The 27,536-nt window shown below is 41.3% G+C and overlaps 4 protein-coding genes and 1 long non-coding RNA gene across 9 annotated transcripts; 3 read left to right on the top strand and 2 right to left on the bottom strand.

Annotated features, from left to right (window-relative positions):
* Positions 1 to 7,145: 7,145 nt before the first annotated feature.
* Positions 7,146 to 7,767, top strand: LOC116187290 (glycine-rich protein 5-like). The gene has a single exon (XM_031515944.1). The coding sequence runs from the start codon at positions 7,198 to 7,200 to the stop codon at positions 7,540 to 7,542; it is 345 nt and encodes a 114-aa protein (XP_031371804.1). The 5' UTR covers positions 7,146 to 7,197; the 3' UTR covers positions 7,543 to 7,767.
* Positions 7,768 to 12,694: 4,927 nt separating this feature from the next.
* On the top strand, positions 12,695 to 14,979 carry LOC116186955 (26S proteasome regulatory subunit 4 homolog A). Its single transcript, XM_031515514.1, has 6 exons — positions 12,695 to 13,245; positions 13,406 to 13,651; positions 13,765 to 13,934; positions 14,012 to 14,228; positions 14,321 to 14,461; positions 14,717 to 14,979. The coding sequence occupies exons 1-6, from the start codon at positions 12,769 to 12,771 to the stop codon at positions 14,798 to 14,800; spliced, it is 1,335 nt and encodes a 444-aa protein (XP_031371374.1). The 5' UTR covers positions 12,695 to 12,768; the 3' UTR covers positions 14,801 to 14,979.
* A 2,552-nt stretch (positions 14,980 to 17,531) lies between these two features.
* On the top strand, positions 17,532 to 21,009 carry LOC116186956 (zinc finger HIT domain-containing protein 3-like). 4 transcript variants are annotated; one of them, XM_031515515.1, is made up of 8 exons: positions 17,532 to 18,330; positions 18,417 to 18,541; positions 18,714 to 18,745; positions 19,490 to 19,531; positions 19,841 to 19,927; positions 20,175 to 20,263; positions 20,387 to 20,491; positions 20,613 to 21,009. In XM_031515515.1, exons 2-8 carry the CDS (start codon positions 18,462 to 18,464, stop codon positions 20,712 to 20,714), a joined length of 537 nt encoding a protein of 178 aa, XP_031371375.1. In that variant the 5' UTR covers positions 17,532 to 18,330; positions 18,417 to 18,461; the 3' UTR covers positions 20,715 to 21,009. The 4 variants fall into 4 exon arrangements, with proteins under 4 accessions (XP_031371375.1, XP_031371378.1, XP_031371376.1 ...); XM_031515517.1 differs by lacking the exon at positions 17,532 to 18,330 and having other exon boundaries at positions 18,522 to 18,541; positions 19,768 to 19,927; XM_031515518.1 differs by lacking the exon at positions 20,387 to 20,491 and having other exon boundaries at positions 17,532 to 18,541; positions 20,543 to 21,009.
* LOC116186957 lies at positions 20,757 to 21,341 on the bottom strand. Its single transcript, XR_004151951.1, has 2 exons — positions 21,167 to 21,341; positions 20,757 to 21,070 (listed from the first exon to the last, which is right to left on the bottom strand). It is a non-coding gene; the product is annotated as an uncharacterized LOC116186957 (long non-coding RNA).
* Positions 21,342 to 21,353: 12 nt separating this feature from the next.
* On the bottom strand, positions 21,354 to 27,028 carry LOC116186954 (transcription factor PIF1). 2 transcript variants are annotated; one of them, XM_031515512.1, is made up of 9 exons: positions 26,600 to 27,028; positions 26,405 to 26,505; positions 25,429 to 26,296; positions 24,231 to 24,329; positions 24,066 to 24,131; positions 23,899 to 23,964; positions 22,732 to 23,103; positions 22,397 to 22,481; positions 21,354 to 21,883 (listed from the first exon to the last, which is right to left on the bottom strand). In XM_031515512.1, the coding sequence occupies exons 2-9, from the start codon at positions 26,485 to 26,487 to the stop codon at positions 21,879 to 21,881; spliced, it is 1,644 nt and encodes a 547-aa protein (XP_031371372.1). In that variant the 5' UTR covers positions 26,488 to 26,505; positions 26,600 to 27,028; the 3' UTR covers positions 21,354 to 21,878. The 2 variants fall into 2 exon arrangements, with proteins under 2 accessions (XP_031371372.1, XP_031371373.1); XM_031515513.1 differs by having other exon boundaries at positions 26,610 to 27,027.
* Positions 27,029 to 27,536: the final 508 nt, after the last annotated feature.

Raw genomic sequence — 27,536 nt, 5'->3', positions numbered from 1 at the left:
CTTCTGAGCCCTGCCCGGACCATCACCAAGGTTTTGTCATGATGCTCGCACCTCAAAGGAAACTGATCGAGTGTCGAGCTAGGAAGACCCCTTTTCCCTACACTTAGACTAGCTGTGTCCCGAAATCATGGAATTCATCTCTATTTAATATTTATCTCCATCGCAGCTCTCTGAAACCTTTAATTTGGATGAACCATGGTTTAATCGAAAATACTTGCCATATATCAGCTATGGCTAATAGTTTCTATGGAGAATCTCCCATTTAACTTCTTCCCTTCATCTCTCTCTCTCTCTCTCTCTCTCTCTCTCTCTCTCTCTCTAAATATAAACTATCGAGTTCGATCACCTTAGTTATACTGTGAGATGTTCCAAGATCATGCATGAGTTTGACCAACATATACCATGCAGAGATCAGATTGCAAATGATCGATCACGACCACAAATGCAGTTTGATTTCGTGGTGAAGCCGGTCATTGTTATCAATAGATTGGATAACATACTTGGAGGGAAAGTTTTTTACCTTGTAATCACAAATATCGAATTGATTTGATTCCGTTATCTTGTTGACATGTAAACGGAGAGGTTTGGATTTATATGATGGAGGAACCATTTGTTAAGGAATTAAGCCACACGTTCTTTTGGGTTGAATCCACAATAAATTTTAACTGCAAGACATATATACAAAATCCACTGCATATTTTTATCTTTTCAAAAACAAAGACTGATAGTCAGTCGATAGATCTTCAGCCTTCACTTCTTTTCCCAGGTAAACTTGAAGTCCCATGCCCCCGGCTTCGATTGGAAGTCATGATCAATCCCATCCTTCAACTCCTACCACTGGCCCGTCTTGACCCTGCAGAAGCTGGACTATAGTCTGTAGTAAAAACTTTCACATCCTCTCCCATTAATCAAAACTTAAAATCTCAAGGAATTACGTGCAAACTCTCTTACAAATCCTAGATGGTTATTTTATCGTGAGAGAAACAACTACAGAGAGACGGTTGCAGAGAGAGAAAGATTCTTTTTCGTTCGGCCCGTTTAGTAAAGTGAAATGGGAAGAAAAATAATGGAATGAAGATCCCATCTTTCACTCCATTTGCTTATATATGGAGACACCTCCATAAGTTAGAATCCCATTCTTTCACTCTATTTGCTAGGAGAAAATATTAGGTGGTCCTACCTCACCAGCACATCAATCTAGCTTGTTAGGAAATATCAATAAAAATTTGCCAAATCATTCAGGTAGACCCTCATGAGTCTCTCTAGCATTTAACAGTGTTAAGTCTAACGTTTGTCCAATTTTAAGGGGGGAAAAGTCCTTTTTCTCTTCACCGTTTTTTTCTCCTCTCTCCATCGTTTCTTCTCTCTCATCCCCTTGTCTCTAGTCTTTTTCTCTTTCTATCTCTCTCTCTTTCTAGAAAATCCAGACGCCATCTCGCCAACTCCATGGAAATCAATCGCCATCTCCGTCGTGTCTTCTCTCATCCTCCTCTCTCTAGTCTATTCTCTTTCGCCTCTCTCTCTAGAAAATTCGGACACCATCTCGTCAGCCTCCATGGAAATTGGCCGCCATCTCCCCCTAGACCTCAAACCTCAATTTTGCTTGATTTTGAATAATACGAGCTAGGCTAGCTAGCCTTCTCTCATTTTTCTTGTTCACTTGTATCTCTCCCTCGTTGTTGAAGCAAATTAGAGATACAAGTTATGTTATATCACTCTCATTTTGTTGATTTTGTTCTTGCTTCTTCCTCTTCTTAGCTATTTTGTAGATTGAACCCATTAATTTATTGGAGTTAGAAAGTAAGAGAAGGTCAATGTATACCAACATATTTGGCTCCCTTTGCTTCTATGTGATCTCTTTTTGTTTTCTTCATATATGTGACTCATTATCTAAACTTTTTTAGATAAATGCTGCAACTCTATTACTCAACTTTAGCGAAATTTATAACTGATCAACAACAAAAGGAATTCTTCATGAGTATGTATATATTATCTGCTAGAAGAAAGTTTATTGGTGGAAAGAGATACAGCCTTATGGAACCAAATTGTAGCAAGAAATTTTCTCACAAGCTCAGCAATTGCTGTGAATATATGGACGATATCATAAAGCAAATCTTTCTTCGAGTCAAAGAAGATAAAGATCAAATTGGACAAGTAATACCGGCCGAGTGCTAGCACAAATCCAACTATTACTAGACAATGAGAACTCAAAGCAAGTGAACTTGTGAAATCTATAATCTAATATGTTTAATTATTTTAGAATACAAGTAAACTGAGATGCTCGTTTTGACGAAGAATATAGAGTGAACAAAAAACTATAGAAAAAACGAAAACAAATTCATCAACATTCATTCATTCACTCGAAATAAAAGTTATTATTGTAATAATGTAGAACATAACAAGTAAAAAAATTATGATCGAATTACATATCCATGACCTTCAATAACAAAAATGAATTCGAATAAGGTCTGAAAGAACTAATTTCAGAACGGGAGTCATTGCCCTAAAAAACATCACCCAAATACCATCTCCTGAAACATATAAATCCAAATAGTCATTTCCTTATGCTTTGAGAGAATCCTTGCTCGCTTGTCCTTGCATTATCGCCTAATTGGACAGAGAGGTCTTCATTTAAATCTAGAATTATGGTCATATGATGGACTTTGCTACTATCATCTAAGACCTGAAAAGTTCTCAGATTAGCATATATTATATTCAAATTGTTATTTTTACTCGTGATCATTTATTAAAAAAAAAGGTTCTAACTTTACTTGACTACCGAAATTTGTACCAAGGGGCCTACTTTTATGCATTACGGTGGTGTTAAAGTAGTACAAGTTATTAAGACTAATAATAGTTACTATAAAAATTATTAAGATATAATGAAACATGTAAATACTCGATTCAAGTATCATAACTATTTATTTTTTAAAAAAAGAGAGAGAACAAGTTCTAACTTTACCTGATTTCTAGAGTTCTTACCAAGGGGGCTACTTCTTTGCATTGCGGTGGTGTTCTACTGCATGTTCTACAATAAAGTAACACAAGTTATTAAGACTAATAATAGTTACTATAAAATTATTAAGATATAATGAAACATGCAAATACCTAGATCTCATAGGATCCATAGAAACGGTTGCATTTATCGGTAGCTCTAGATTCAAGGTGATTGTTGGGATTCACCGAATAATCTAAACTTTTAAAAGATTAGTCAAGTATAATAAGTAGATCATACGTAAGGCAAAAACATAAAAAGAAAAAGCTTTGTTACCTCATGCTTGTCTTAGGTCTTCTTTCGTGGACTTTATTTTCTTCCCCTTCTCAAGACTATGCTTTATTCTTTTATTAGGTATTCCCTTTGGTCTCATTTGCATTGGATCAAGCACTCGCATTTCATTTTTCATGCCCAGAACCAGTAGTTTTAGCGTCTCCATCCAACAATATATTACGTTTTGTTTGCTCCTTTGTTGCCTTTAAACTTTTCAATTCTTTTTCAAGTTCATTCAAGTTTTGTTGCGTTAATTTTTTAGTATCATCATCATCCACACTCAAACTCATAATAGCAAAAGCATGTCGCATTAATCTATTAAGACGCATAGTCTTTGGTGGCTAAGATACATTTTTAGAGCGAGACATCAATATCAATAGAAATTCATTCATTTGCAAATTTGGTCCATCTTTTTAGAATATATTGGGAAGGAATACTTCAAGATATGTAAAGCATGTCTACATAACCATCTTACTGATTTGAATAGTTTGCAACTGCCGGTAAGAGCACAATCAATTAAATTGAAATGCACAACATGCTCCATTTTGCTTTTATTTGTTAAATTATATGAGTGCGTTAGACGCCCTCTATATCTGAACTCACAATGAATACATACATGCTTTGAAAAAATTCATCTTGAAACTTCATAAAAATTATATGCGTATACTCATCAAACATATTAGAAAAGCCAACGGTGGAGAGTTGGTTTACACCAGCGGTGGACGGTATAATAATCCATTTCCAAATGTACGAAAGAATATGCATTAAGCAAGATAAAGCGTCTGGAACAAACTATATGAAAGACCAATAAGAAAATCTCCTTTCCTCTATTTAATGCTTCATATTAAAAAAAAAAGAGAGAGAGAGAGAGAAAGTAAGTCTCTTCCTTCCCTTCCATTTTTCCTCTTCCTCATTACAATCCTCTGCCTTACTTATAAGCATGGAGATAGAGCGAACCGTTACATCTAAGAAATCAAGTACGAGTTGCCAATTCATGATGATACCAATGAACCATAAACACGAGCAATCTCAGAGCAAAGAAAGGAAATTACCTTTCCTGACAACACATCGAGAGAAACCACACGTGAAACATGTTCTTCCCGAATGGGTGACGGCTCTAAGGTTTCAGGCTCATACTCGTCCTTATGAACTAGTTTTTGTTCAATGGCGTCCATCCTTTTACCCCCCAAAAAAAAAATATGTTGGTTCTAAAACTGTTCCCTCTCGGAGTGGAGAACTCTCAAGGCATATTCAACACCACTCGTGAGTGGCCTCTCAAAGGCAGTCCTCTCCTCATACTTAGCAAAGGTCCTCTGTGTCATCAAAGCAAGTTAGTTTTCCTCTTCATTTGAATGCGAGAAAACTCAGATACGTGTTCAGCATTAAGGGAGAGTCCTTGAATTTTTCCAAGAAAACGCACCATCTATAACATTTACAACCACGAAAAATCCTAAGATCAGTTCTATGGCAGCCGTTTAAATCCAGATCAAGAAAGTCAATCTAAAAATACTCACTTCAACAATATAAAATTGGCTATATTGCACAAAAATATCAATGTTGGGATACCTCAGACAAAAAAACGACGTTGTGATAAATTTAAAAATATCTGACAACGTTAGGCTATATGATATAATAAATTCTATAAAATTTATCTGTCATGGCAACTTGAATAACATACAACACTATTTTTGTTTGGTACATTCTAGTCAAATGATATTCTTTTACATGTTTCCATTTTTCACATCTTTTCGACGTGAACCCTAGTCCATCTAGAAGCCAATAGGCTCTGACTAATCTAGATGAACTGAGTCGGTCTTCTAACAAGTAAAGTTTTTCCAACGTGAATTTTTTTCATTCACAAGACTCGAACCCGAGACCTTATTTAAGGGGAACATACGTCGAATCGCTTGAACTAATAGTTCACTTTTCACATCTTTGTCCTTCCAAATTTTCCCAAATTGAGAGGGTAGACGTACGGCGCACAATTGCTCTCCCTCCCTGTCCATCCATTTCCCCAAATTAGGGACGGTAGACATGCCCTATCCCTCCATTTCCCTTCATCTCTCCCTCTCCAAAATCTCTCCCCTCCACATCCCTCCATTTCCACCCTCCCAAACACACTGTTAACATATTATGGACAATCTGATCATAGTCAAGAGTCCTTCCATTAACCTGCGTAAGCCCGACCGGGCTAATTTACGTCGGGTCTCGCTTATTGATGGATATCGTTTTACACTCATCTCTTAGTACATCCAAATATGCAATATATAGATTGTATTAAGCATTCGTCGTTTACTGAAAATATGTAATTACTGTTATATATATATATATATATACACACGTATGTATGTATATATACCGATGATTCATCTGGATGAAACTGTTTGATGAGCAGCAACTCTTAGAATTAATGGTATGTTTTGACCAAATCTCTGGCACCCTTACACCAAAAATAAAATAAAATCGGGCACCCTTCCCAAACCCCCTTTGATGATTGGATCAAATGGGGGAGAATGAAGCTCCCCTCTCCTTGATCAGCACATTTAATGGTCATTCAAAACGTTTTCCCATATTAGAAAGCTATATATACATCCTATAGTTTCCATTTCTGACACTATCTGTTTTTTTGGTAGGTAAAGTTTTTCGACATATCAAAAGGGGTGTAGCGCAGTGGTGCAAATTTTCACCTATTAACTCAGAAGTCGCATGTTTGATACTTAGTGAGGCTACTCGTATCCCTCTATTAGCTATTTAGAATTTCTCTTTCATTATACGAGGCATTTGACCTCCTTTATAGGGTTTCGTGAATTCGAACTTGTATTCTCCTCTTTACTATGATTGATGCTATTTATCATCACCCGACCAATGACTCGTTTGGTGAGCTCTCTATTTTCCATCTAAATTTTGGTTTCACTAATTTCACATAAACATTTCTTGGATTAACACTTCATTTACCTGAAACTATAAGATTATGATTCAATTCTCGCTTTTTTATTTCATTTATTTCACTTTTTCTTTTTGTTATGTATCTTAATATCCAGAAGTCTAACATACCTGACTATTTCAACTCGAGCTGGATCGGTCTAGTAAGGGGATAAAATTCCCCCAGCATGGATGTTTTCCATTCACAAGACTCAAACTTGAGATTTCATTTAAGGAAATAAGTGCTAAGCCGCTTGAATCACCTCATGTCGGTTATTTCACTTTTTCTTTATATTCTTTACTATACTTATGACTCCCCCTCGACTGGCCAAAATTGTTTCAGATTAGTTTTGACACTTATACTTTAGGAGCTCATTTAGTCGAAAAGAGCCAACACTTAATGTGGGGAGACCAATATTCATGATCTCAGTAGTACGTAATTTATTGGGCTGTGTCATAGCCACAGATTAATCGATTTGAGTTCATTAATCTTCTGATATACAATTCCAACCGACAGTCTATAAAATTGCTAGCTGAAGGCCGGGGATCCCATTCCCCTATAAGGAATATATGCCCAATCAATATCATCAACTAAGGCTCATTAAAGAGAGTGTAGTACAGTAACGCACACTTTCACCTGATAATCAATATGTTCCAGGTTAATACTCGTTATGGGACTTTCATACTGATTAAGATTTCTATTTCATCCTATTAGACCCATGTGCCTCCCTTGTAACCGAAAAAAATATCATCAGCGCTAAGACTCTTCAAAATGGGAGGGTTTAATTAGGGTTCAGAAGTTCTCTCTATCACGAACTCAAGCTCTGTCCCTCTCATGAACTCTCTGCTGCAAACGCATTGATTTGAACCTCTTCCCCAATAAATTTCCATCAACTACCTCTGCCCTGCCATCGCCTTTATAGGCCCTACACTCTTCCCTCCTCCTCATCCCCGAAACCTTAACAACAGCCGAAGAGAGCAGAAAGGAAAAGTGTTTCATAGAAATTATGGGGAAGGTCAGGAGTCCTGCTGCTCTCGTGCTTGTTCTTGCAATGGTGATGGTGCCTCACACTCTTGGGGCTAGGACCGTCCCGACCACCAATGATGCTGGAGGCCTCGCCGACCAGAAGAACTTCCTTACATATGGTGGCGTGGGCGGGTATGCCGGTCTAGGAGGCCCAGGTGCCGGTGGTGTGGCTCCCGTCTTCGGCGGCGTTGGAGGAGTTGCTGGTGTCACTGGTCCTTCTGGTGGTACTGGCGTCGTTGGTGGGGGCAGTATCCCCGGAGTTGGCGGTGGAGTTGGTGGTGGCGTTGGTAGTGGCACTGGCACCGGCGTTCTTCCCTTCCCTTGATCATCCTTGCTACACGGCCATATACATGTTTTACTGAGCTTTGTGTGCGTCAAATTTCAAAGTTGTGTGTCGTCCATCGTCATGCTTATGATATTTCTTGTTAGTGAAAGTGTTGGTCAGTTTAGTCGCGTGATTACGTACGTGCTTCTTAATATTTCTAGGATTTTAAGGTTTACTTGTTTTTCCCCTCTGTGCATGCTTGTTTCCTGGATGTATTCATCATCATGTGTTTGAGCTCCATATTGAGATCTACTAGCCTTCTACATATTTACATTATTATTTCCATGCAACGTGTATATAATATTTTGTTAGACTCGAAACTAGCTAGCCTAGTTCGAACTAAATCAAATGATCTGATCAATAGCATATCCCGTGGCGCATTCAATTACCCGGACAAGAAGGTTTTGGACTAGAAAATATCTGATCATTGAATAATATCACGCGAATAGACACTATAGGTTAAAATCTAAAACTTGAATAATCACGCCAAGATATATAATAAATTGCAGATTGAGAGCTTCTTCATTTGCAGTTTAATAATAAATTTAACTTCATAGGATATACATTTGGTCGACTTAACATCGCAAAGCAAGACTAAGTCATGAGCTAAGAGTAAGAATTCCAAATATATGTAAATAAATATAGATGTAATGATTATTGGCAACAATGAAAAATTATTGTCCCTCGTTACATCATCTTAAACCATATGATAGCAATATGGTGGCTGTGTCTTCTCGACCAAACAATCGTAGAGAGAATGGCACGATGAGGTTGGTTGAATCGGCCTTTTTTATGAATAATTTAGAGTAAAATGTAGATTGCACCCTAACCTTTAGGTCTAGTGGCAAAGTGCCTCCCGACCTTTACAAAGTTACACTATACCACCTGACCTATTAAATGAGAAGTGAAGTGCACTCTCGACAACTTTTCCTACGAATTTTCCGGCCAAATAATTTATTAATTTATATTTCAAGAAATAATTTAAAAAACTAAATGATAATCGAAAATTGAAAAAAAAAACTGAGAACAATCTTAGATAGAGAGAGAGAGAGAGAGAGAGAGAGAGAGAGAGAGAGAGAGAGAGAGATCTGGGACCTCAATCGCCTAGGCCATGTCTGACAAAGCTCTTCGAGCAGAGGGTGAGGAACCCCAAGCCCATGATTGCCCCGAATGCTAGCGGCTAGCCCTCTCGAAGAAGATGAAGAAGAGGAAGCAGATCTGAGGCCACCGCCATTGCTGGTCATGTTCAACAGCTGTGTGGCCTGACTCACACCTCATGCTTCCCTCACTTCCACAACCCTTAACCCAAAGAGACAAGAGAAGATGGAAAGGAAACAGCAAGAAGAACATGACCTGCAATTGCATACACACGCAAACATTATAGCTTCTTTTTTTTTTTTAATCATCTCAGATCTCTCTCGTATCCCTCCTTGAGAGAGAGAGATTTGTTTTATACGAGCCACCATCGCCCCTTTCTCCCTCTCCTCTCATAGTTTATTTTCGGTTTTTTTTTCTTTTTAAGTTTTTGAAATTATTTCTTGATATATGAAATTATTGAATTAATATTTGGTCGAAAAAGTCATCGGAGGTGCATTTTGCTTCTTTTTGAATAAGTCGAGTGATATAGTGCAACTTTTTAAAGGTCAGGAGGCACTTTACTACTAAATTTAAAGGTTAATGGACAAACTACATTTTACTCAATAATTTAAGTAGGACCCTCAAGTTTGTCCCAAAAACAAGGAACAAAGGTAAAGTCCACATCCTGGCTGTTAATGTATAAAGATATATATGTTACTTATCAATGTCGAATGGCTATGGGAGAGAAAATAAATAACAATGAATTAAATTTTTTTAAAAAAATTCTTTATTATGTCTTGGAAAAAATTGCGAATAATTGGTTTTGGAGTTTAACTCAATTTACTCTACTCCATTTAACCTAACTTATCTTCAATTCAACAACACAATTATTACTTTTTCATTTTTCTTTAATTTTTTTTATCTTAACTACAATTCAATTCAATTTTTAATATTAAATTCTCTCAACTATTTATTTTTTTCACAATTAAATAATACAATCATTATTTTCTCTCAACTATTCATTACTTTTTCCCATAATTTAATACAATCATTACTTTTTTTTATTTTCTCCTTCCACATTATTATTACAAACCAATTAAATATATATATATATATAATATAGTTGGAATGGAGTTGAGTTTACAACTCCATTTGCAAACAACCCCTATGCCACTTTTTTTTTCTTTTTATTAATAATGGAGATTGCGGTTAACTTAATTTCTTTCTAATAATTTCCACCTATTATCTGGACCTAATAAACGAGAGTGGAGGAAGAGGCCTGATCTTCACTAATTATCTTATAATGTCAATCGACGGCTCAATGTCCAAGTACCTCCCCGTCTCAGCGAGGTATACACGACTGACCGGTCAGCTATAATAACGAAACATAAATAACTCAAATGAAGTAAAAACTAACAAGAACAGTAACACTTATACATAGACTGCGAACAGTACGCATGGTTTCTACGAAATGAAAAAGACATAGTTTGATCACTTCATTTACATCACTCAATATATTATATATCACGTAGGTACGAACTGTATATCAGCAGATCGAGCCTGCTTCCTGTTATTGATGTGCTTCAGATTGCAGCCCAACATGTATTCGAATTTTCGAGTCCAAAAGCGTATTCTAGAAGACTCAAGAACAAGAATTTGGCTTAATTAGATATTAAGTTTCCTATATTACTATGATATAGTTTCCCTTAATTACATATTAAGTTTCCTATAGCTATGATATAGTTTCCCTTAATTAGATATTATTTCCTATATTAGCTCGAGTCAGTAATCTTAAGTTTCCTATTTTAGATTGTTTCCTTATTATATTTTAGAAAAGTAATCTAGAGGATATCAGATATCAGTTTCCTATTTTATAGTCCAGGGGGTGTCTTCCCTCTATATAAATATGCACCTTATTGTAAGAGAGAAAGACAGAGACTTTGATGAATATTTGAATGAAATTACTTTGAGCGTTTCTTCTCTTTCTTATCTAAACAAGTTCCTTGTTTAGTGGCGAAAACCCCAATTCTTATCGTTCTTCCTTGAGCGTGGCGAATCAACCCGACTTTTCTTACTCGTGGCGAGTCATCTTATCGAGTGAGTTTTGTTGGTTCTACCCTCCACCCTTCTTTCTTATCAATTTCTGGTTCGTGAGCCTATCATTAGGTATCAGAGCATAAAACTCATTATCGTACGTCGAGTAGTTCAGACTCGCACCACTTAGCTTCTCACTGAAATAAGCTATTGGGCGTTTGTCTTGCATAAGAACAGCTCCAATTCCAACTCCTGATGCATCATATTCGATTTCAAACGTCTTGGAAAAGTCAGGTAGGCTCACGAACCAGAAATTGATAAGAAAGAAGGGTGGAGGGTAGAACCAACAAAACTCACTCGATAAGATGACTCGCCACGAGTAAGAAAAGTCGAGTTGATTCGCCACGCTCAAGGAAGAACGATAAGAATCGGGGTTTTCGCCACTAAACAAGAAACTTGTTTAGATAAGAAAGAGAAGAAACGCTCAAAGCAATTTCATTCAAATATTCATCAAAGTCTCTGTCTTTCTCTCTTACAATAAGGTGCATATTTATATAGAGGGAAGACACCCCCTGGACTATAAAATAGGAAACTGATATCTGATATCCTCTAGATTACTTTCCTAAAATATAATAAGGAAACAATCTAAAATAGGAAACTTAAGATTACTGACTCGAGCTAATATAGGAAATAATATCTAATTAAGAGAAACTATATCATAACTATAGGAAACTTAATATGTAATTAAGGGAAACTATATCATAGTAATATAGGAAACTTAATATCTAATTAAGCCAAATTCTTGTTCTTGAGTCTTCTAGAATACGCTTTTGGACTCGAAAATTCGAATACATGTTGGGCTGCAATCTGAAGCACATCAGTTATGGTCTGGGTATATGAAGTTGGACCTATACTTCAAAATAGGAGATCGATACACGTAGATCCAGTAGACCATGGATCTCTGAAACAACTCGACGATCCTGATGACCCCCAGCCCCATCATTGAGACATAAATGAATACAAAGTACATACTTATAAATCTGTTGATTAAATCTTTGTAAATATATCCAGCAACAACCTCTTATGATGATACTTCTTGTAGTCATTCATATAAATTTAATGATACAACAATCTCCTTAATTATATTTCGATTCATATAAATATCGAAATTAACTTACCAGCATGGCTACTAGGGTTGAAGGAGATGCGTAGCAATCAGAGCAATTTATTTCACTTCTCAGAGCCACTTCAAGTCCTCTGTCTTCGGTCAGCCAACCTCTACAATCAATGCTGTTAAACTAAACACTGTCGTCACATAAAAGCAGGAAAGGCAAGAATCACATTTTCGAGATTGGATGCTCAATGCAAAGACACTCATCCCCGACTCAAAACGAAGAAAAAATATGTTTGATTCTCATCAGTGAGATTTCAACAGATCATGTTTTCCTATCATCAATTACTTGTCCATGAGCATCTCTCGTTGTTAGCAAGACATTTGTCATCTTCACTTGCCCAAAATTTTCGTTTTGAAAACAAGCAATAGCCGAGGTAACAGCGTGCTAGAAGCCGGCCAAGCCAAGCCATTAACTGGACCATTGATTCACTTCACCGTCCCCATTCTCCGATAAGCGATCATGGACGGGTAAGATTGAGCTCATTGTTTTAGGCACTGTTTTGACACGATAAGACTGACAGTCACATGTAAAATTTTTCTGCATAAGCTCACCCAAGCCGAAATGGATTCACGGCTCGAGATAAAGGAGGAAACGTCTAGGAGGATCAATAACAGAGTTCAAACCAAATCCACGAGGCTAGCAAAAACAATATCAGGGATTCATCATTCCGAATCCGATTCCACGCCATTCTTATTCCGGGTCTACATCCGATTGAACCAAACAGGGTCAACGACAATTCGCGCTGGGCCAAAAAGATGTCGGCCTATTTTCCAAGGCCCGTTCATTTATGGGCCGGGTTGTCGGGCCCATGGCCCATGATCGGCTCTTCCACCCCCTCTGAAGCTCATCAGCTTCTCCCCTGCGACTAATCAAACAAGTAGAGCTCTCTCTCTCTCTCTCTCTCTCTCTCTCTCGTGGAGGAAAGCAGAGTTCGCTGATAATGGGGCAGGGCACACCGGGCGGGCTGCACCGGCAGCCCGGCGATCGGAAGCAGGACGGCGCCGACAAGAAGGAGAAGAAGTTCGAGCCGGCGGCGCCTCCGTCCCGCGTCGGCCGCAAGCAGCGGAAGCAGAAGGGGCCCGAGGCCGCCGCCAGGCTCCCGACTGTCACGCCCCTCACCAAGTGCAAGCTACGGCTGCTGAAGCTGGATCGGATCAAGGACTACCTGCTGATGGAGGAAGAGTTCGTGGCGAACCAGGAGCGTCTGAAGCCGCAGGAGGAGAAGGCGGAGGAGGACCGGTCGAAGGTCGATGACCTGAGAGGGACACCAATGAGCGTCGGGAACTTGGAGGAGCTGATAGACGAGAATCACGCAATCGTTTCGTCCTCTGTCGGGCCGGAGTACTACGTTGGGATCCTTTCTTTCGTGGACAAGGATCAATTAGAGCCCGGCTGCGCCATTTTGATGCATAACAAGGTCAAATGTTCATCTTTACTATGTTCGATTTGTTGATTGATTCTTAATTGAGCGAAATTCTTTATCTTTGTTGCTTCTGATGCTACAGAAATTGGTGTTCAATTGAGCTGTTGTTTTGAGATGAAGAGATTTGGGCTGATGTGATGCTGTGTTCTTCTAGGTTCTTTCGGTAGTAGGGCTTCTTCAGGATGAAGTTGATCCGATGGTATCGGTGATGAAAGTCGAGAAGGCTCCTCTGGAATCGTACGCCGACATTGGTGGCTTAGATGCTCAGATACAGGAAATTAAGGAAGCGGTTGAGCTTCCCCTGACTCATCCCGAGCTGTATGAAGATATTGGGATTAAGCCCCCGAAGGGAGTTATACTGTACGGAGAGCCCGGAACTGGCAAAACTTTACTTGCAAAGGTATGCCTTTTAGTTTTAATGACTCATGTTCGCTGGCATCTTCAATGGCTACCTACATTGATTTTTTCCCTTCCTTGGGAGTCGCGTTTTTGAGAATCATCTGTGTTATCCAGGCGGTTGCAAACTCTACGTCGGCAACCTTTTTGCGTGTTGTTGGAAGTGAATTGATTCAGAAGTACCTGGGTGACGGCCCAAAATTAGTGAGGGAACTGTTCAGGGTTGCTGATGATCTCTCTCCTTCGATTGTGTTCATTGATGAAATTGATGCAATTGGTACAAAGAGGTAAGTCTATGGTATTTCAGTAGCACAGCTGATTCCTGGTGTATTCGGTATTTCCATGAGTCGTATTTGTTTTGTAGATATGATGCGCACTCAGGTGGTGAGCGAGAAATTCAGAGGACCATGTTAGAACTGCTTAATCAGCTGGATGGTTTTGATTCGAGGGGAGATGTCAAGGTCATTCTTGCTACAAACAGAATCGATAGTCTTGACCCTGCGCTGCTTCGCCCTGGTAGAATAGACAGGAAGATCGAATTCCCACTTCCTGATATCAAAACAAGGAGGCGCATCTTTCAGGTCGGTTGGATATGAATGATCATCTGAAAGAACTCAGTATTCCATTTGTAGTTCCATTTGGTGGTCTGATCTCGTATGTGCTTCTGAGCCAGATTCATACGTCGAGGATGACATTGGCTGATGATGTGAATCTCGAGGAGTTTGTCATGACGAAGGACGAGTTCTCGGGAGCTGATATAAAGGCAATTTGTACTGAAGCTGGGTTGCTTGCTTTAAGAGAACGCCGAATGAAGGTGGGAATAATCTGCTGATTCTTTAATCTTAACTTTGACTCTATACCGGACCGTGTCTTATATAACACCAATCTGATGCTATTAGTCATGGAAATATTACTGCTGCATACTGAATAATACGAGCATCGGGTCTAAAAGGTTTCTATAACAGTAGTTTTTGCCTTTTGGTGCTCTGCTTGTTCCCGGGCATCTGTTTGTGATAATCGGGATGGTTGATCGAGTGTATGACCTGCGGATGTTGTGCTGTTCTTTCAGGTGACTCATGCAGACTTCAAGAAGGCGAAGGACAAGGTGATGTTCAAGAAGAAAGAGGGTGTCCCTGAAGGACTTTATATGTGATAAAACTCTTTTCCCCTTAAGAAGAGACATTTCTTTTGGTCTTTAGACCTTTGTACAAGTCAGCTCCGTTTGCTATTGAAAGTACGGACTAGCGAAGGGATCATCCATTCGGTCCGCTCCTATATTTGGAATCGAAAGTAGATTCAAGAAACGAGCAATCGTGAATTTGGAAGATGCAACTAACAATGTGAACTTTTCTGCAAGGAAGCCAAAATGGTTCTAATTATAGGAATGCTCATGGACGTGGCCTTGTCACTCTAATCTAATGGTTCTCATGGGAGTGCTGCCGTTAGTGCTCATGAACACTCGTAGATGCTTAAGGCCATTAAAGTAGCATTCGTGGAAGTTCGTGGACGCTTATGAACAAGAACCCTCACGGGGACGCTGATTAGCATTAGCATGCCTGGGCACTCTTGAGCACTAATGCACGCTCAGGGATACTCTCAGGTGCTCAAGGACCGATCTTTTGATGCTCGCGAGCGTTCACTTTTGCACCCTCATGGGTGTGTCATGTGGACAGAAGCTCGTGGATAGTGGCCCCGCACCGAATCGAGTGAAAGAGTATCAAGTGGCCGTTGTTAAGCCGAGAGTCCTCTATAATGCTCGTCATATCACCTCATCACAACATCTGACTTCTGTAAAGGGGAAGAATTCAGATAAATTGGATAATGTCTCAAAAAGGATTGTCAACAAATCTTGGGAAACAACCACCGTTGAAGGACCAATGAAGATTCTACATTTATAAAAATTGGGATCTAACAACTATCCATCAGTGATTTCTGCTAAATGAAGCAAAATCATACACAGGATTTATCCCAAAACGGAAAGCTTTATGATACATATGATAAGAGTAATTAATAGAAATATCCTAATTTACTCTACCGAATCAAGTGAAAGTGTACGCTGTTGGCCTTACGGTGAGTTACCGGTGAATCTTGAGGATTTGCCATTCCAAAGTACAGCAGTTGAACCGTACTGTTTTTTTGGGTATATTCATCATCGTAAACGCAGCGCTATGGCACGCCTTGCTGGTATTCAACGTGCTTTGCAACATGGCCCAGATCCTTTTTCTGTCCAAGCTTGAGCTCGAGATATCAAGAGAACTGGATGAAATTTTGACTCAGGAGGAGATATTATGGTTCCAGAAGTCTCGAAGCAACTGGATTCGCTTCGGCGACCGAAATTCAAAATATTTTCGCACAAAGACCATCATCAAACGAAAGCGCATTCGCATCGAGACATTGCAAGGTCTGAATGGGGATTGGATTTCGGATGAAGCAGGTCCTCCGATCCATGGTCGTGGATTTTTTTCGGGACATCGTATGGTACCTCTGGGGATAGCAGCATTCTTAGGACGTCTCACTGTTTTCCCGGACTTTCCATGGAGATTTGCAGGTCGGTCTTTGGTATGGGTGCTGACAAGTCCCCGTGACCCGACGGATTCCAGGCTGTCTTTTATCAAGCTAATCGGGATGTTATATTTCCTTCTCTATTCAGGTTCGTGAAGGATGTTCTTGACAATGGGCAAAGGTGGCTGCTGTTAATTTTAAGCTCGTGGTTCTTATACCAAAGATTTCAAATCTGATCTCCATCCAGAACTTCAGCCTATCAGCCTTTGTAAGGTATCGTATAAGATTATTACTAAGCTCATCGCCAATCACCTGCGACGCTATTTACCGGAATTGATCTCCCACAGCCAGTCTAGTTTTGTTCCCCGACGACATATCCAGGACAACACCGTCATCGCCGAAGAATTTATTCACTCAATGGGTCGTATGAAAGCTGGCGGTGGATTTATGACTATCAAAGTCGATTTGGAAAAAGCCTACCTCGATGGGAACTTCTCTTGAAGCAATAACGCTTTGATCTAGTCGCCACCGAAGCCATAAAGGACTATCTAAATTGATTATTTTCTGTCGATAAGCCCCAATTCCATCATACGAATTACAAAAAATGGATCTTTTTTTCCAGTTATTATCATAAATTCTTCCTTTTTGATAGTTTTTGCAATTCCATGGATCATACCTATTTGCACAAATACCTCGGCGATTTAGCATGTATAGACCAATAAGCTTATCTTGGGTTGGGACGGAAATGGGATCCCCAATAGCTGGAGACAAGAGAGTCATATGAGAAAACATAAGTAAACGAGCCTCCGCTTGAACGTCCAAAGATAAACGTACATGACCGGCCATTTGATCCCCATCAAAGTCTGCATTGAATCCCTTACATGGCGGGACGGATCACGCTCGTCTAGATAATGAGATTGCCAGTCAATGTATGTCAGGATATTGAACGAATTTGTCGGGATTTCGTTTGGGGCCATCCCCCGAATTGCCGTAAGATTCACTCGGTCGGAAATCATCGTACTCTTGGAGGATTTTCGCAACAGACACCTCGATCACTTTGTATCTGCTGATGGTACTTGGTTGGGATCAGTTAGCACCTCATTGACAATTCAACTCTGCTACATATTGCTGGTGTTTCTCCTCCTCGTTCGGATTTGGGTTGAATACTCTGTTTCAACGGCTTATGACCTCCTCACCGGATCCCTCCATCAGCCTCCTGATCAGTTGTGGAAGTTCATTTGGAACTGGCCAGGACCCCAATGTATTCGACAATTCTTGTGGCTAGCTGCTCATGACAGTCTCCTCACTAATGAGTATCGCGTTTAATGTCACCTCGCTTCGGCTGCTCTTTGTTCTCGGTGTAATGCAGCCGCCGAGACTACCCTTCATGTGCTGCGTGATTGTATCTTTGTGCAGGCCACTTGGGTTCGTCTTCTCAGCTACCCCACCCGTCAGATTTTTTTTCTCGCAGTCTTTGCGGGAACGGCTATATCTCTGATCTGCGCACTCGACCTCGCCTACGTCATGGTAACTTGGATGTCTCTATTGATGGGGCGACCATTTTCAGTGTTGGATGTTGGTTTATGTGGAAATGGCGCCTCTTTCTCTATCTCCCATTCACAGTTGGCTCTGCACAAATATATCTTCCTCATTCTCTTCTGCTCTAGGCATGGAGTGGGGCATCATTTTCTCCTTTTTGCAATATGGAGTCTCTGGAAGAACAGAAACTCTATGATCATCTTCTCACACAAACCGCTTCCTGGGAATTTTCGAACCTATATTCTTCAAGTGGCAGCTGAATTCTCGGCTTCAAGGAAGCCCTCTGTCCAATGCCGGCAAAACTGAATTGCATATTAGATGGGAGGTCCCTCCTGAAGGCTTTTTCTAAGCTTGGCACGGACGGCTCTTCGAAGGGAAATCCAGGGCGAGGTGGTGCAAGGGGCTTGATAAGAGATCAACTTGGCAGATTGATTTCAGGCTATCACATGAACTTAGGGAACAGCCACCACAAGTACTGTCGCTGAACTTCAAGCCTTACGAGAGGGCCCTTCCCTTGCAGCTAACCTGAATATTAGGAGACTGATTGTTGAAATGGATGTAAAATTGATTATTGAATGGGTGTGGGAGCTGATTCTCCCAATCTGGTCCTTAAAGACCTCATTGCTGAATGCAGGACCATGGGTAGGCTGTTCTTGTACTAGTCATCTGGGTTGGGTTCCCCTCAGCTGCTTCTCTTCTTAACAAAATCATATGTTCATCTTTCCCAGTTGAGTTGAAGCGACATCCTGTCCTGTCCTGTCCTGTCCTGTGATATGGCTGCTAGTGCTCTCCAGTGTCAAGTTTGCTGTCAGGAGCCATCCAAGTACAAGTGCCCCTCCTGTTACTTACCTTAGTAAGCACCAAACACAACGCACAGGAAATCCCCCACTTTCCCTTTTCCTTTTCTTTTTTTTAGTCTGAACTGAATGCTTGGATAGAGGAAAGCTTGCTATGTTGGTTGTTTGGAGCCCCTTTTTTTTTTGTTTAATCAAGTGCCCTTTTGTTTGCTGCTGTCTCTTCTGCAGCTGTTCCCTGGCCTGTTTCAAGAGACACAAAGGTACCATCTTTTGCTTTCTCATCCTTTGTCTTCCCTTCTGGCAAATTTGTTGGGAGAACTGTAGTCCTTTGATTGAGTCTTTCCTGTTAACTGTTACTTTTATAATATAGAGGAAGTGTCAATTTTATGAATTTGGTCTAAATTGCTGGGAATCTTATTTACCTACCATATCGCTATATATATCGTTGATGGCTGAGATCTAAACTTAACATTTCTATGCATACCAGACACTTCAGTCTGATACTATCGGTAATTTAACAAGCGGTGATACATCCCCGTTGCAATGCACCACATCCCTTAGGCAAAATTGGCTCTTTTTTGCTCCTAGTGCATTCCTTGAAGATAGATAAAAGAGCGTGCTTCATAGTGGAGAATGATCTTAGATTATATAGTTGTCAATTGACTTTGATACGTTTCCCTTAGAGTCCCCCTGCAGCCTGCTATGTTCCATATGCATAACTTTTCGAGTTTCAACTGCTACCGAACATTTGGGTACAATTTGTAGGTCCAGCTAATTAATTGGAGAGTAATCATATTACATAGTCAGAGTCGTGATTTAAATGAAGAGAGAATAACTTGGGAGCATCATTAGAGCGAGCTTCCATTGTCGGAGACTTGTTCAAGTCATCTCGGTGAACATTTTTCTAATGAGGATAAGCCTGTATCTGCTGTCAAAATTGCAACTTATAATGAGGGATAAGCCTGTATCTGCTGTCAAACTTTTCTAATTTCAATTTGTTGCAGAAATTCCATGCGCAGAGCCCACACCCTCGGTCGTGAAACCAAGTAAGTCCCTCGCTTCTCTTTGAAATTCTATGCTTTGTCTTCAAAGTACTCTTACCTGAAGTTTTCTTTCAGATTGTTGAAAGTAGTGCCTTTCATTCTTTCTATTTTCCATTTAGTTTCTATAATCTGTTTGATTGAGTTTAGGGACCCTCATTCATCCCTTACAAATCACATGAAAAATTCTTTTGACATGTAAAAATATATTTCTATGACTTTCCCGCTTGTTCTGGTTACAGTGTGTGATGTTTGAGGTACAAATCACTTTGATAATCTTCCATAAGAGCAAAAAGTTCTGTTTGTGGGAACCAGTGATTGATCAAGAAGAGTCTAAAGAGAGGCCCTTGAGGGTTGACGACCCGAGTGAGGTAGCATTGCAGGAGCAGCTCAAATCCGTAGGTGAGCTTTTCATTTTTAACCCAGAACTAAATATCGATACTCATTTCTTCGTACAATATCAGCATTCTGTAATTTTTATGATAAGCATATTTTTGCATGAAATTTGGATCTGCTATATTTGGGCATCAATTTGCTGAGTCCATAAATTTTTATCGACGCATTTAATTATTCATGCTGATTCATCTCGCTTAAGGCTAGAGCTATACGGCTTGGGAAGTCGAAAAATTCATAAATGCTTCGGATGCAGCTGCTTGTAGCGAACTTCGCAATGCTGTCAAAAACGAAGACCTTCAGAGACGTATCCGCAAGATTGATTCTTCGGAAGATGCAGAGACTGTAAGGGAACTTTCTTATATCTTTTTCTTGGAGGACATCTCAGCTGGTGTTTTGTTTTGAACAAAATTTATTAAGTGCATGCTCAACTATGTTCCTGAAACGGCTGAATTACATTCTATTTAGGAACTTGACAAAGCGATGGAAGGGGATGTGTTTCGGACACTTATGGACAAGGCACTCCCTCCTATTGGAACAAAATGCGTATTACGCATTGGTGCATCGTGCAAGGTTGTCATATATATGAAAGCTAACCGAACATCTTGTGTGATGGTTTTGCAGATCTTATCTGCTATAAACCCATGAAATGGAGCCAGCACTCCTCGTGACTAATGATTCATCATGGTGGCAGCATGTTGAAGTTCTCGGGGATTTTCTGAAGCCTAAGGAGAATCGCATAGTGCCGGTTTTGGTTCGGAACGATTCCAATTCCGTGCTTAAACATTGTGCATGAAAGATCACAGTCGGGAAGTGCTACCTAAGCGTATTTTCATTGTATTCAGCAAAAGAAAAGGGAGAAAATGTCCTCCCGGTGACATGTATAAGAACTTTCTGAGAAGAGTTTACGCTTTCAGCAATACCCTGAGGATGCAAACTGTGATCACAGAGGCTCTGAGATGCTCGATCAAAAACACTAGATCCGAAGGTTACTGGAAGCTTTTGCTTCCCGGAATTGCTTTCGCGGGTAATTTCCATTTTCTATCTCTGAAAATATGGGGAGTTTAACGATAAAGATGCTAGGTTTGATCCAACACCATGCCCATTATTCCACACCGTATCACCCTAGTCTCTCGAGTATGACTGGAAAATCTGCAAAACAGTTAACATGAGAGAGTTCCCACTTGCTGCTGCAAAACTCAAAGCCTCCGTACTAATTCAAACGGTGAATATGAAAACCCCATTGACCTGTTAAGAGTTGCCCACAAGTATTTGTCCCAGGAAGCGCAGGCAAAAATCTCACAAATTTTTCGAGCTTATAAGGTGGCCGTCTTCCTTTAATCGCCCATATCCGATCAAGTTGATCATGATTCCAGGTAGAAATACACGACAAGCCCATCCTTTGAGGAAGCCTCCATAGGAATCTATTCAAGCATTTGAAAGATCATTGAACCATTATCGATGAGGAACACCTCTAACTCAAGAAACGATAAAAAGCATTTTGTCTCGAGCTTATTGATTTGTAGGTCAGAAACGAGTATGAGTAATCAATCAACCGAAGAATTGAATATCTAAACTGATAAAGAGCATTTCATCGATCGCAAGCTTTCTGAGGTTATAGGTGGGTCGTCAGATCAGAACTTGCCTCTCCTATAACGAGATATCTGCAGCTGCTGCTTCATTTCCGCGAGCATCACCCCAAGCTGCCCGTGGATATCAAACTGAGAATCCACGAGCCTTCCTTTCAGCTTAGTTGCCACGTTCCGATGTTCAAGCAAATGCTGGAATAAGACTACATCTCATTCTCTTCTACTAGGCGTGTACAATAATTACATGTTAGCTGTGTTAATGCTATAGGCAGGAGAAGCAAACAGCTCTCCGGCGTCCGGTATGCTCTAATCTCTTGTAGGCTACAAAATTATGCGGCAACGGGGCCCATGAAGTTCAACTATACAGAACATCAACCTGTGGATGAACACAAAAAAGTTAGATAATCAGATATTTAGCAGTGAAAACATGACTTCGTACGCTAGACCGGATCCATCAAATCCCGACCGACATGACGGGCGGGAACCACTTCACTTTTTGGTGGTTCTGATATTTCTTGTGAAAAGAAAGGGATGGAAGAGAAGTATGTGATAAGGAGGAGTTCACACATCTAATCAGGACGGGCCCAATATCTAAGGCAATGACGAGCACTAAATCCTACAGTTTACCCTTACCCTTCATAGGTTTATATTGCAATGAGAAATAGGTATCATCAAATGGTCCCAGAACCTGTGGACCACTACCAGGGAAATTCGGCTACGACATTTACGTAAGCATTTAAAATGGTTCCATCTTTTATACCCTCTTTTAGCTATAAGAATTTATTCCTCAGTTCTACCAATCAATATCATACTTACGCATTATAATGAAGAAGTTAACTCAGTAACCGGTATCAGTAACAAATAGGAATGAAGAATTGGTATTAATTACCTGATTTCGGGCTTTCAAGATTCTCAGCTCCCTTGCTGGTACTAGGCTTGCTTGTACCTTGCTGCTGGGCAGCTTGATTGTGGTTCTGCCAAGGTTCGGAAAGGGGAAAACAAACAGTCAATTTGTGATCTAGCTAGATACTGCAAGGACAGACTACAAAGCTCTTCAAGCCTTAAAATTGACAGATTTTGAAGGAAACTCCAACATTTGTGTGTTGTATATGTAATTACATGCATTAACCACGAAAATATTAAATGCATGGAAACTGTTTGCAGTTTTTCCCTTTTCCCGATGGCTGAACCGAAAACATATGGAACTGAGGTAAATTGATGTACCTGTTGAGGTTGCAACTGCATATGCTGGAGGCTGAGGTACTGCTGGTAAGGATCCACAAAGTTGGGAATCCGAGATTGGTTTTGGTTTTGCATCATGAGGGAGCTCAGCATGGGATCCGTCTGCTGGCTCAGTCCAACGCCACCCCTCGATGGGTCAACATGTTGCATGTGGAAGGCGGGCATAGGGAACCTCGGGCCTAGGTGGGCTGTAGCACCAGGTGCTGACAGCGGAGAACCAGCTAAGACATTGGGGAAGGGCATCATGGGTCGGTTTATGCCCATCCCCATCCCGATCCCCATGCCCATGTGAGGCATGTATTGTGGAACTCCAGGGAACATCATCGGGACCATGCTACATCCCATGGACATCATCTATAGAGAGAGTTTTAAGTAAGCAATTTATAAATATTAAATTTGATATAACTGACAATCACGAATGCTATAGCGGAAGAAAGGGAGTCTATTCTCCATTCAAGGACCGGGTCATCCCTGACTTGGAAGTCCGTTATTCCATATTAGCTAAGTGATGAATTCTTCTTGACACATTGCTTGGGAAAAGGTCCTCCACGTGCATATCTAAGGATCTATGTGATAGTATGATCAAATGTAAAGAAAACCATCCTGTCTATCGATGGTTTATTCCAAAACTTGGTCGAAATGAGAAATTGATAAAGCCAAATGTGATACGAGGTAATAGTTTACCTGAGACACAAAGGTTACTCAGGAAAAAAAGAGGATAAATTCAAGAAAACAGAATACTGGCCATGATGAGACTTAAAATCTACAAGAAGCCCATAAGGTCCAAGTATTGATAGGTTTCTCTCTGGAGCAGTATATATATGGCACCCATAAGAACTCAGTCTCTCACAAAAGAAAATAATTAGAATGTACAAAAATTTTAAGAAAGGTGTGCAGCTTTGATTTGAGTGAGGGATGAATGTGCATTAGATAGTAAAGGGAACTTCATAATCCCGGAATAACGTACAGAAATCCGGATATATGCCAGCAAGGGAATGCAGGGAAAGATGACGCTCCAATCGTGAGTAAATTCACAAACAATCCTATGAAAAATTTACACTAATGAGTAACAGAAGCGACAATACTTCTTAAATGAAACAGAGCTCCGACTGGAGACAATTATATCAAGAGCAGTTTGCTTCCACCTACCTGCACTTGCAACTGCAGAGACTTCAAATACTCTATGGCCTCATCGAGCATAGACGCCTTGTCAGCCTGAAAGATACAAGGACAAAACAGTGAGATCCCACCACTCACCAATCAGAGATCACAAAGAGTACAGACATTCACTACTGAACATAACAGGGATAGACAACCTTGTTACAATGCGGTATGAGTTCCTGCAAAGCCCTCATTTTTTCGTTTATCCTATCTCGACGTCTCTGCACACGAATTGCAATATCTCACTTCATCAAGTCAAATCATCCCAAACAAAGTATAACAGCCACCAAATTCTTGTTAAGATAAATAATCACACACACCCTCTCCGACAGGTTGTGGACCTCTGCAGCACGGGATCTCTTTGCTGATGATGAACCACGTGCTTGCTTCTTTGCCTCAGCAGACTCAAGATCAACATCCTTCAGAATAAGCAATAGAATGTCACACACAGTCAAGAGTGCAGAATTCACAAACTCATTACATTATACGCCATATCTATAACACGGCTTATACTTTATACAGGCATTTAACATTACTGTTAAAATTATTATACAGACATTCTATTTTCGAGGGGAATACTCTTTGTTCGGGTCCCAGACGGACTTACTGCCGGGCTACTCCGACTGGTTTGTTAGTGGCAACAGAGTGCATGATTGACACTCAATGATCATATGCAAGATGACCAAATGGGTCCATGAGCCCATAACTTACATGTCACTCATTCTCACATAAACCACTGAAGATAACAAAAGAAACGAAAAATATATATAATATAATATAATATATATTAAAAAGAAGAACATCCCACGTTGATTCAACCAACACGAGGAATTATTTAATTTGAGCATGGGATACTATAATCTATTATTTTTTCATTGAAACCACGAGACTGAGACAAAAATCCGGTTCGGTCATCGGCAGGCACTTAGAGATCTCACAGCCAAGGGCCATTCCGGTACCAAAACAGCAGCAGGAATTAAGCTATTCCCGACCTGCTGGACCTCCCCAAACGCCAGGCCAGGACGGGATAAATTTGCTAACGGGAACTATAATATCATGCCAAAAAATCGCTGACAGACACGAGCAGGGCAAATGGGACGAGGAAGCCAGTCCAGCGATACGCGCCGTCAAGGGTACGTCAGCATTCCACCCCTCCCCCTCCACAAATCCACCTTAATTTGTTTATTAAATTTTCCGTTATCCCTCCCAAGATTTTCTAATCCACTGCGCTAGTGTCCACTGCTAACCTACATCACTGACCAATCAGGAGAGACTACCTATGCCACCATGTCAGGTCCTACGCTCCCGCCGTTGCCACGTGTAACCGCCCATCGGCGTCCCCATGCAAGCCTGACCAACTGCCCTGCCCTAAGGTCGCCTCGCCTAGGGTACACAGGGAGAGCCCAAGTCGAGAGAGGAATTATCAGGTGCTATGGCGGGCACTAGTATTACGAGCCAATAGAAACGTGCCACGTTTCACACAGGTAAAATTCTGCGACTGATCAGGTGTTGACTCACCTCGCTTTGGTAATCGGCATCGTCAGCTTCCCTGGCCTTGCGCTTCCGATCCTCTGGCGGCGGTAGTGGCGGCGGCTTCTGAGATGGCGGCTCCGCGCTCGCGCTGGATCCGCCTGGAGATGACGTCACCGTCACCTCGCACGCAGTTGCCTCCCCTTCGCCGCCTCCGCCCCCTGAGGACGAGGCCGCCGCCGCCGCCAGAGCCCCTCCCCCGACGGTCCCGCGCGACGCCTCGCAGGGAAAAGCCTCCGACGCCCTCGACCTGGTGCGCGCGCCCGGCGTGTCGCTGGAGTCCACCACCGTCGACTCGTTCACCGCGCGATTCAAGTGGGACGGTCCCGATTCTTCCGTCCTGTGCCTGCTCAACAGCGAGAGGTGCCCGAAGTTCTCCAGCTTCCTGGAAGGCGGTATAGGTGGTATAGGCGGTATAGGCGGTATAGGCGGCCTCGGCGCCGGCACGAACTGCCGATGCTCCGACGCCTGAGGCGCACGTACGGCGCCCCCAGTCGCCGTCGCGGTAGTGGCGGTCGTTGTCGGGGTCGCAGTGGAGGCGGCGGCGGCGTTGGGGTTGACGCTGGGGGACGCTGAGGAGTAGAGAAGTTCGGAGCAGAAGTCGTACGGGGTGTCGTTGAGGAGCCAGGAGGCCATCTCGTCCTCCTGCATGAAGAGGTTCGGAGGCGGCGGCGGCGGCTGCTGCTGCTGCTGCCGGTGGCTGTGCTGACAGCTCTGCTCCTGTACCCCTTGATGTTGATCCATGGAAATCAGCTCGCCGGCGAACCCCGACGCCAAGGGTTTCTTCCCGGATCTCTGGCTCTGCATAACCACCTGCCCGTTCTGCCACAGCAGCTCCATGATCTCGTCCTCACCCCTGCCAAAAGCCAAAGCCAATCAAAAAACCGAACTCTCTCCCTTAAACGTACAATACAAACAATTCAATTCAATCACAGAGATGGCAGAGGATTCTGAATCCCCTCACATGGTGGATTTCTTCTGGCGGGCCGTGCTCGGGATTGAGTAATCATCATCCATTTTGAAATCCGGGACACAGTGATTACTCATTCTCCTATTGATCGATCACTACACAGATTAGCAAAACAACCAGTCAGTCTCAATCCAATTATCAAACCGTGGCAGTGATGATTAAGGGTGTCAAGGACTCAATTCAGTTGACCTTCACTCACTCATTCACCAGCACTCTCAAATCTAAACCTAGTAGAAGAAGAAGAAGAAGAAGATGTTGACGATGATGCAGTAATTGGGGAGGGTTGGGTTGAAACGAAAGAGAGCAGGCAATGAATTGAATGGAAGAATCGACGGAAATGGGGAAGATTTTCTGCTGTTTCTATGTTGGGATGGGGTCAAAATTAAATGTTGCCCTTCCCCTTCCCCTTCCCCTTCCCCTTATTATTATGCATATATGTATTGTAAGTAATATTATCCATGCCTAGCAGCACAGAGAGATAAGGTTTCTCTCTATCTCTCTCTCTCTCTCTCTCTCTCTCCCCCTACCTCTTTTGGTTTTTCACTCCCTCCCTCTCTCTCTCTCTCTCTCTCTCTCTCTCTCTACCTCTCTGTTTATCTCTGAACTGATGATGACGGGAGATGGAGAATACAAATTAGGGCATCGGGACGAAATACGATTTTGACATCTTGTACCCGACTCGATGCACTCCATTTCCGAGATCCAACATTTATAAAAAGGATTTCCTCCCCCTTACCTTCCCGTCTCGATTTGTTTTTATTCGTAAAAAAAAAAAAATTTCGATGTCACCCTGATTTTCGAAAACTCAATTTGATCATGGCTAATTCAGTCGAGCGGATCAGCCTACTAAGGATAAATTTTTTGCATTCACAATGACTCGAATTCGAAATCTTGTTCAAGCGGAGTAACCGCTTGAATTGATCCACCATGGTTTTATTCGTCAATTGCACTAACTCAAAACCATACACGACAGTAACGAGCCACTCAGTGAGCCGACGGCGTATAAGTTCACACTTGTATTAAAACTCCACGAGTTCCCAATGGATAAACGAAGGCGCGAGAAGTGCAGATGGAGGACCCGGACGGTTGTCATGCTAGCTGCTCTCGAGGAACGTCTGAATTCTGA

The sequence above is a fragment of the Punica granatum genome, chromosome 8 (assembly GCF_007655135.1).
Source record: "Punica granatum isolate Tunisia-2019 chromosome 8, ASM765513v2, whole genome shotgun sequence".
In the NCBI taxonomy this organism is placed as follows: Eukaryota; Viridiplantae; Streptophyta; class Magnoliopsida; order Myrtales; family Lythraceae; genus Punica; species Punica granatum.
This window is presented reverse-complemented; position numbering and strand designations above follow the sequence as displayed.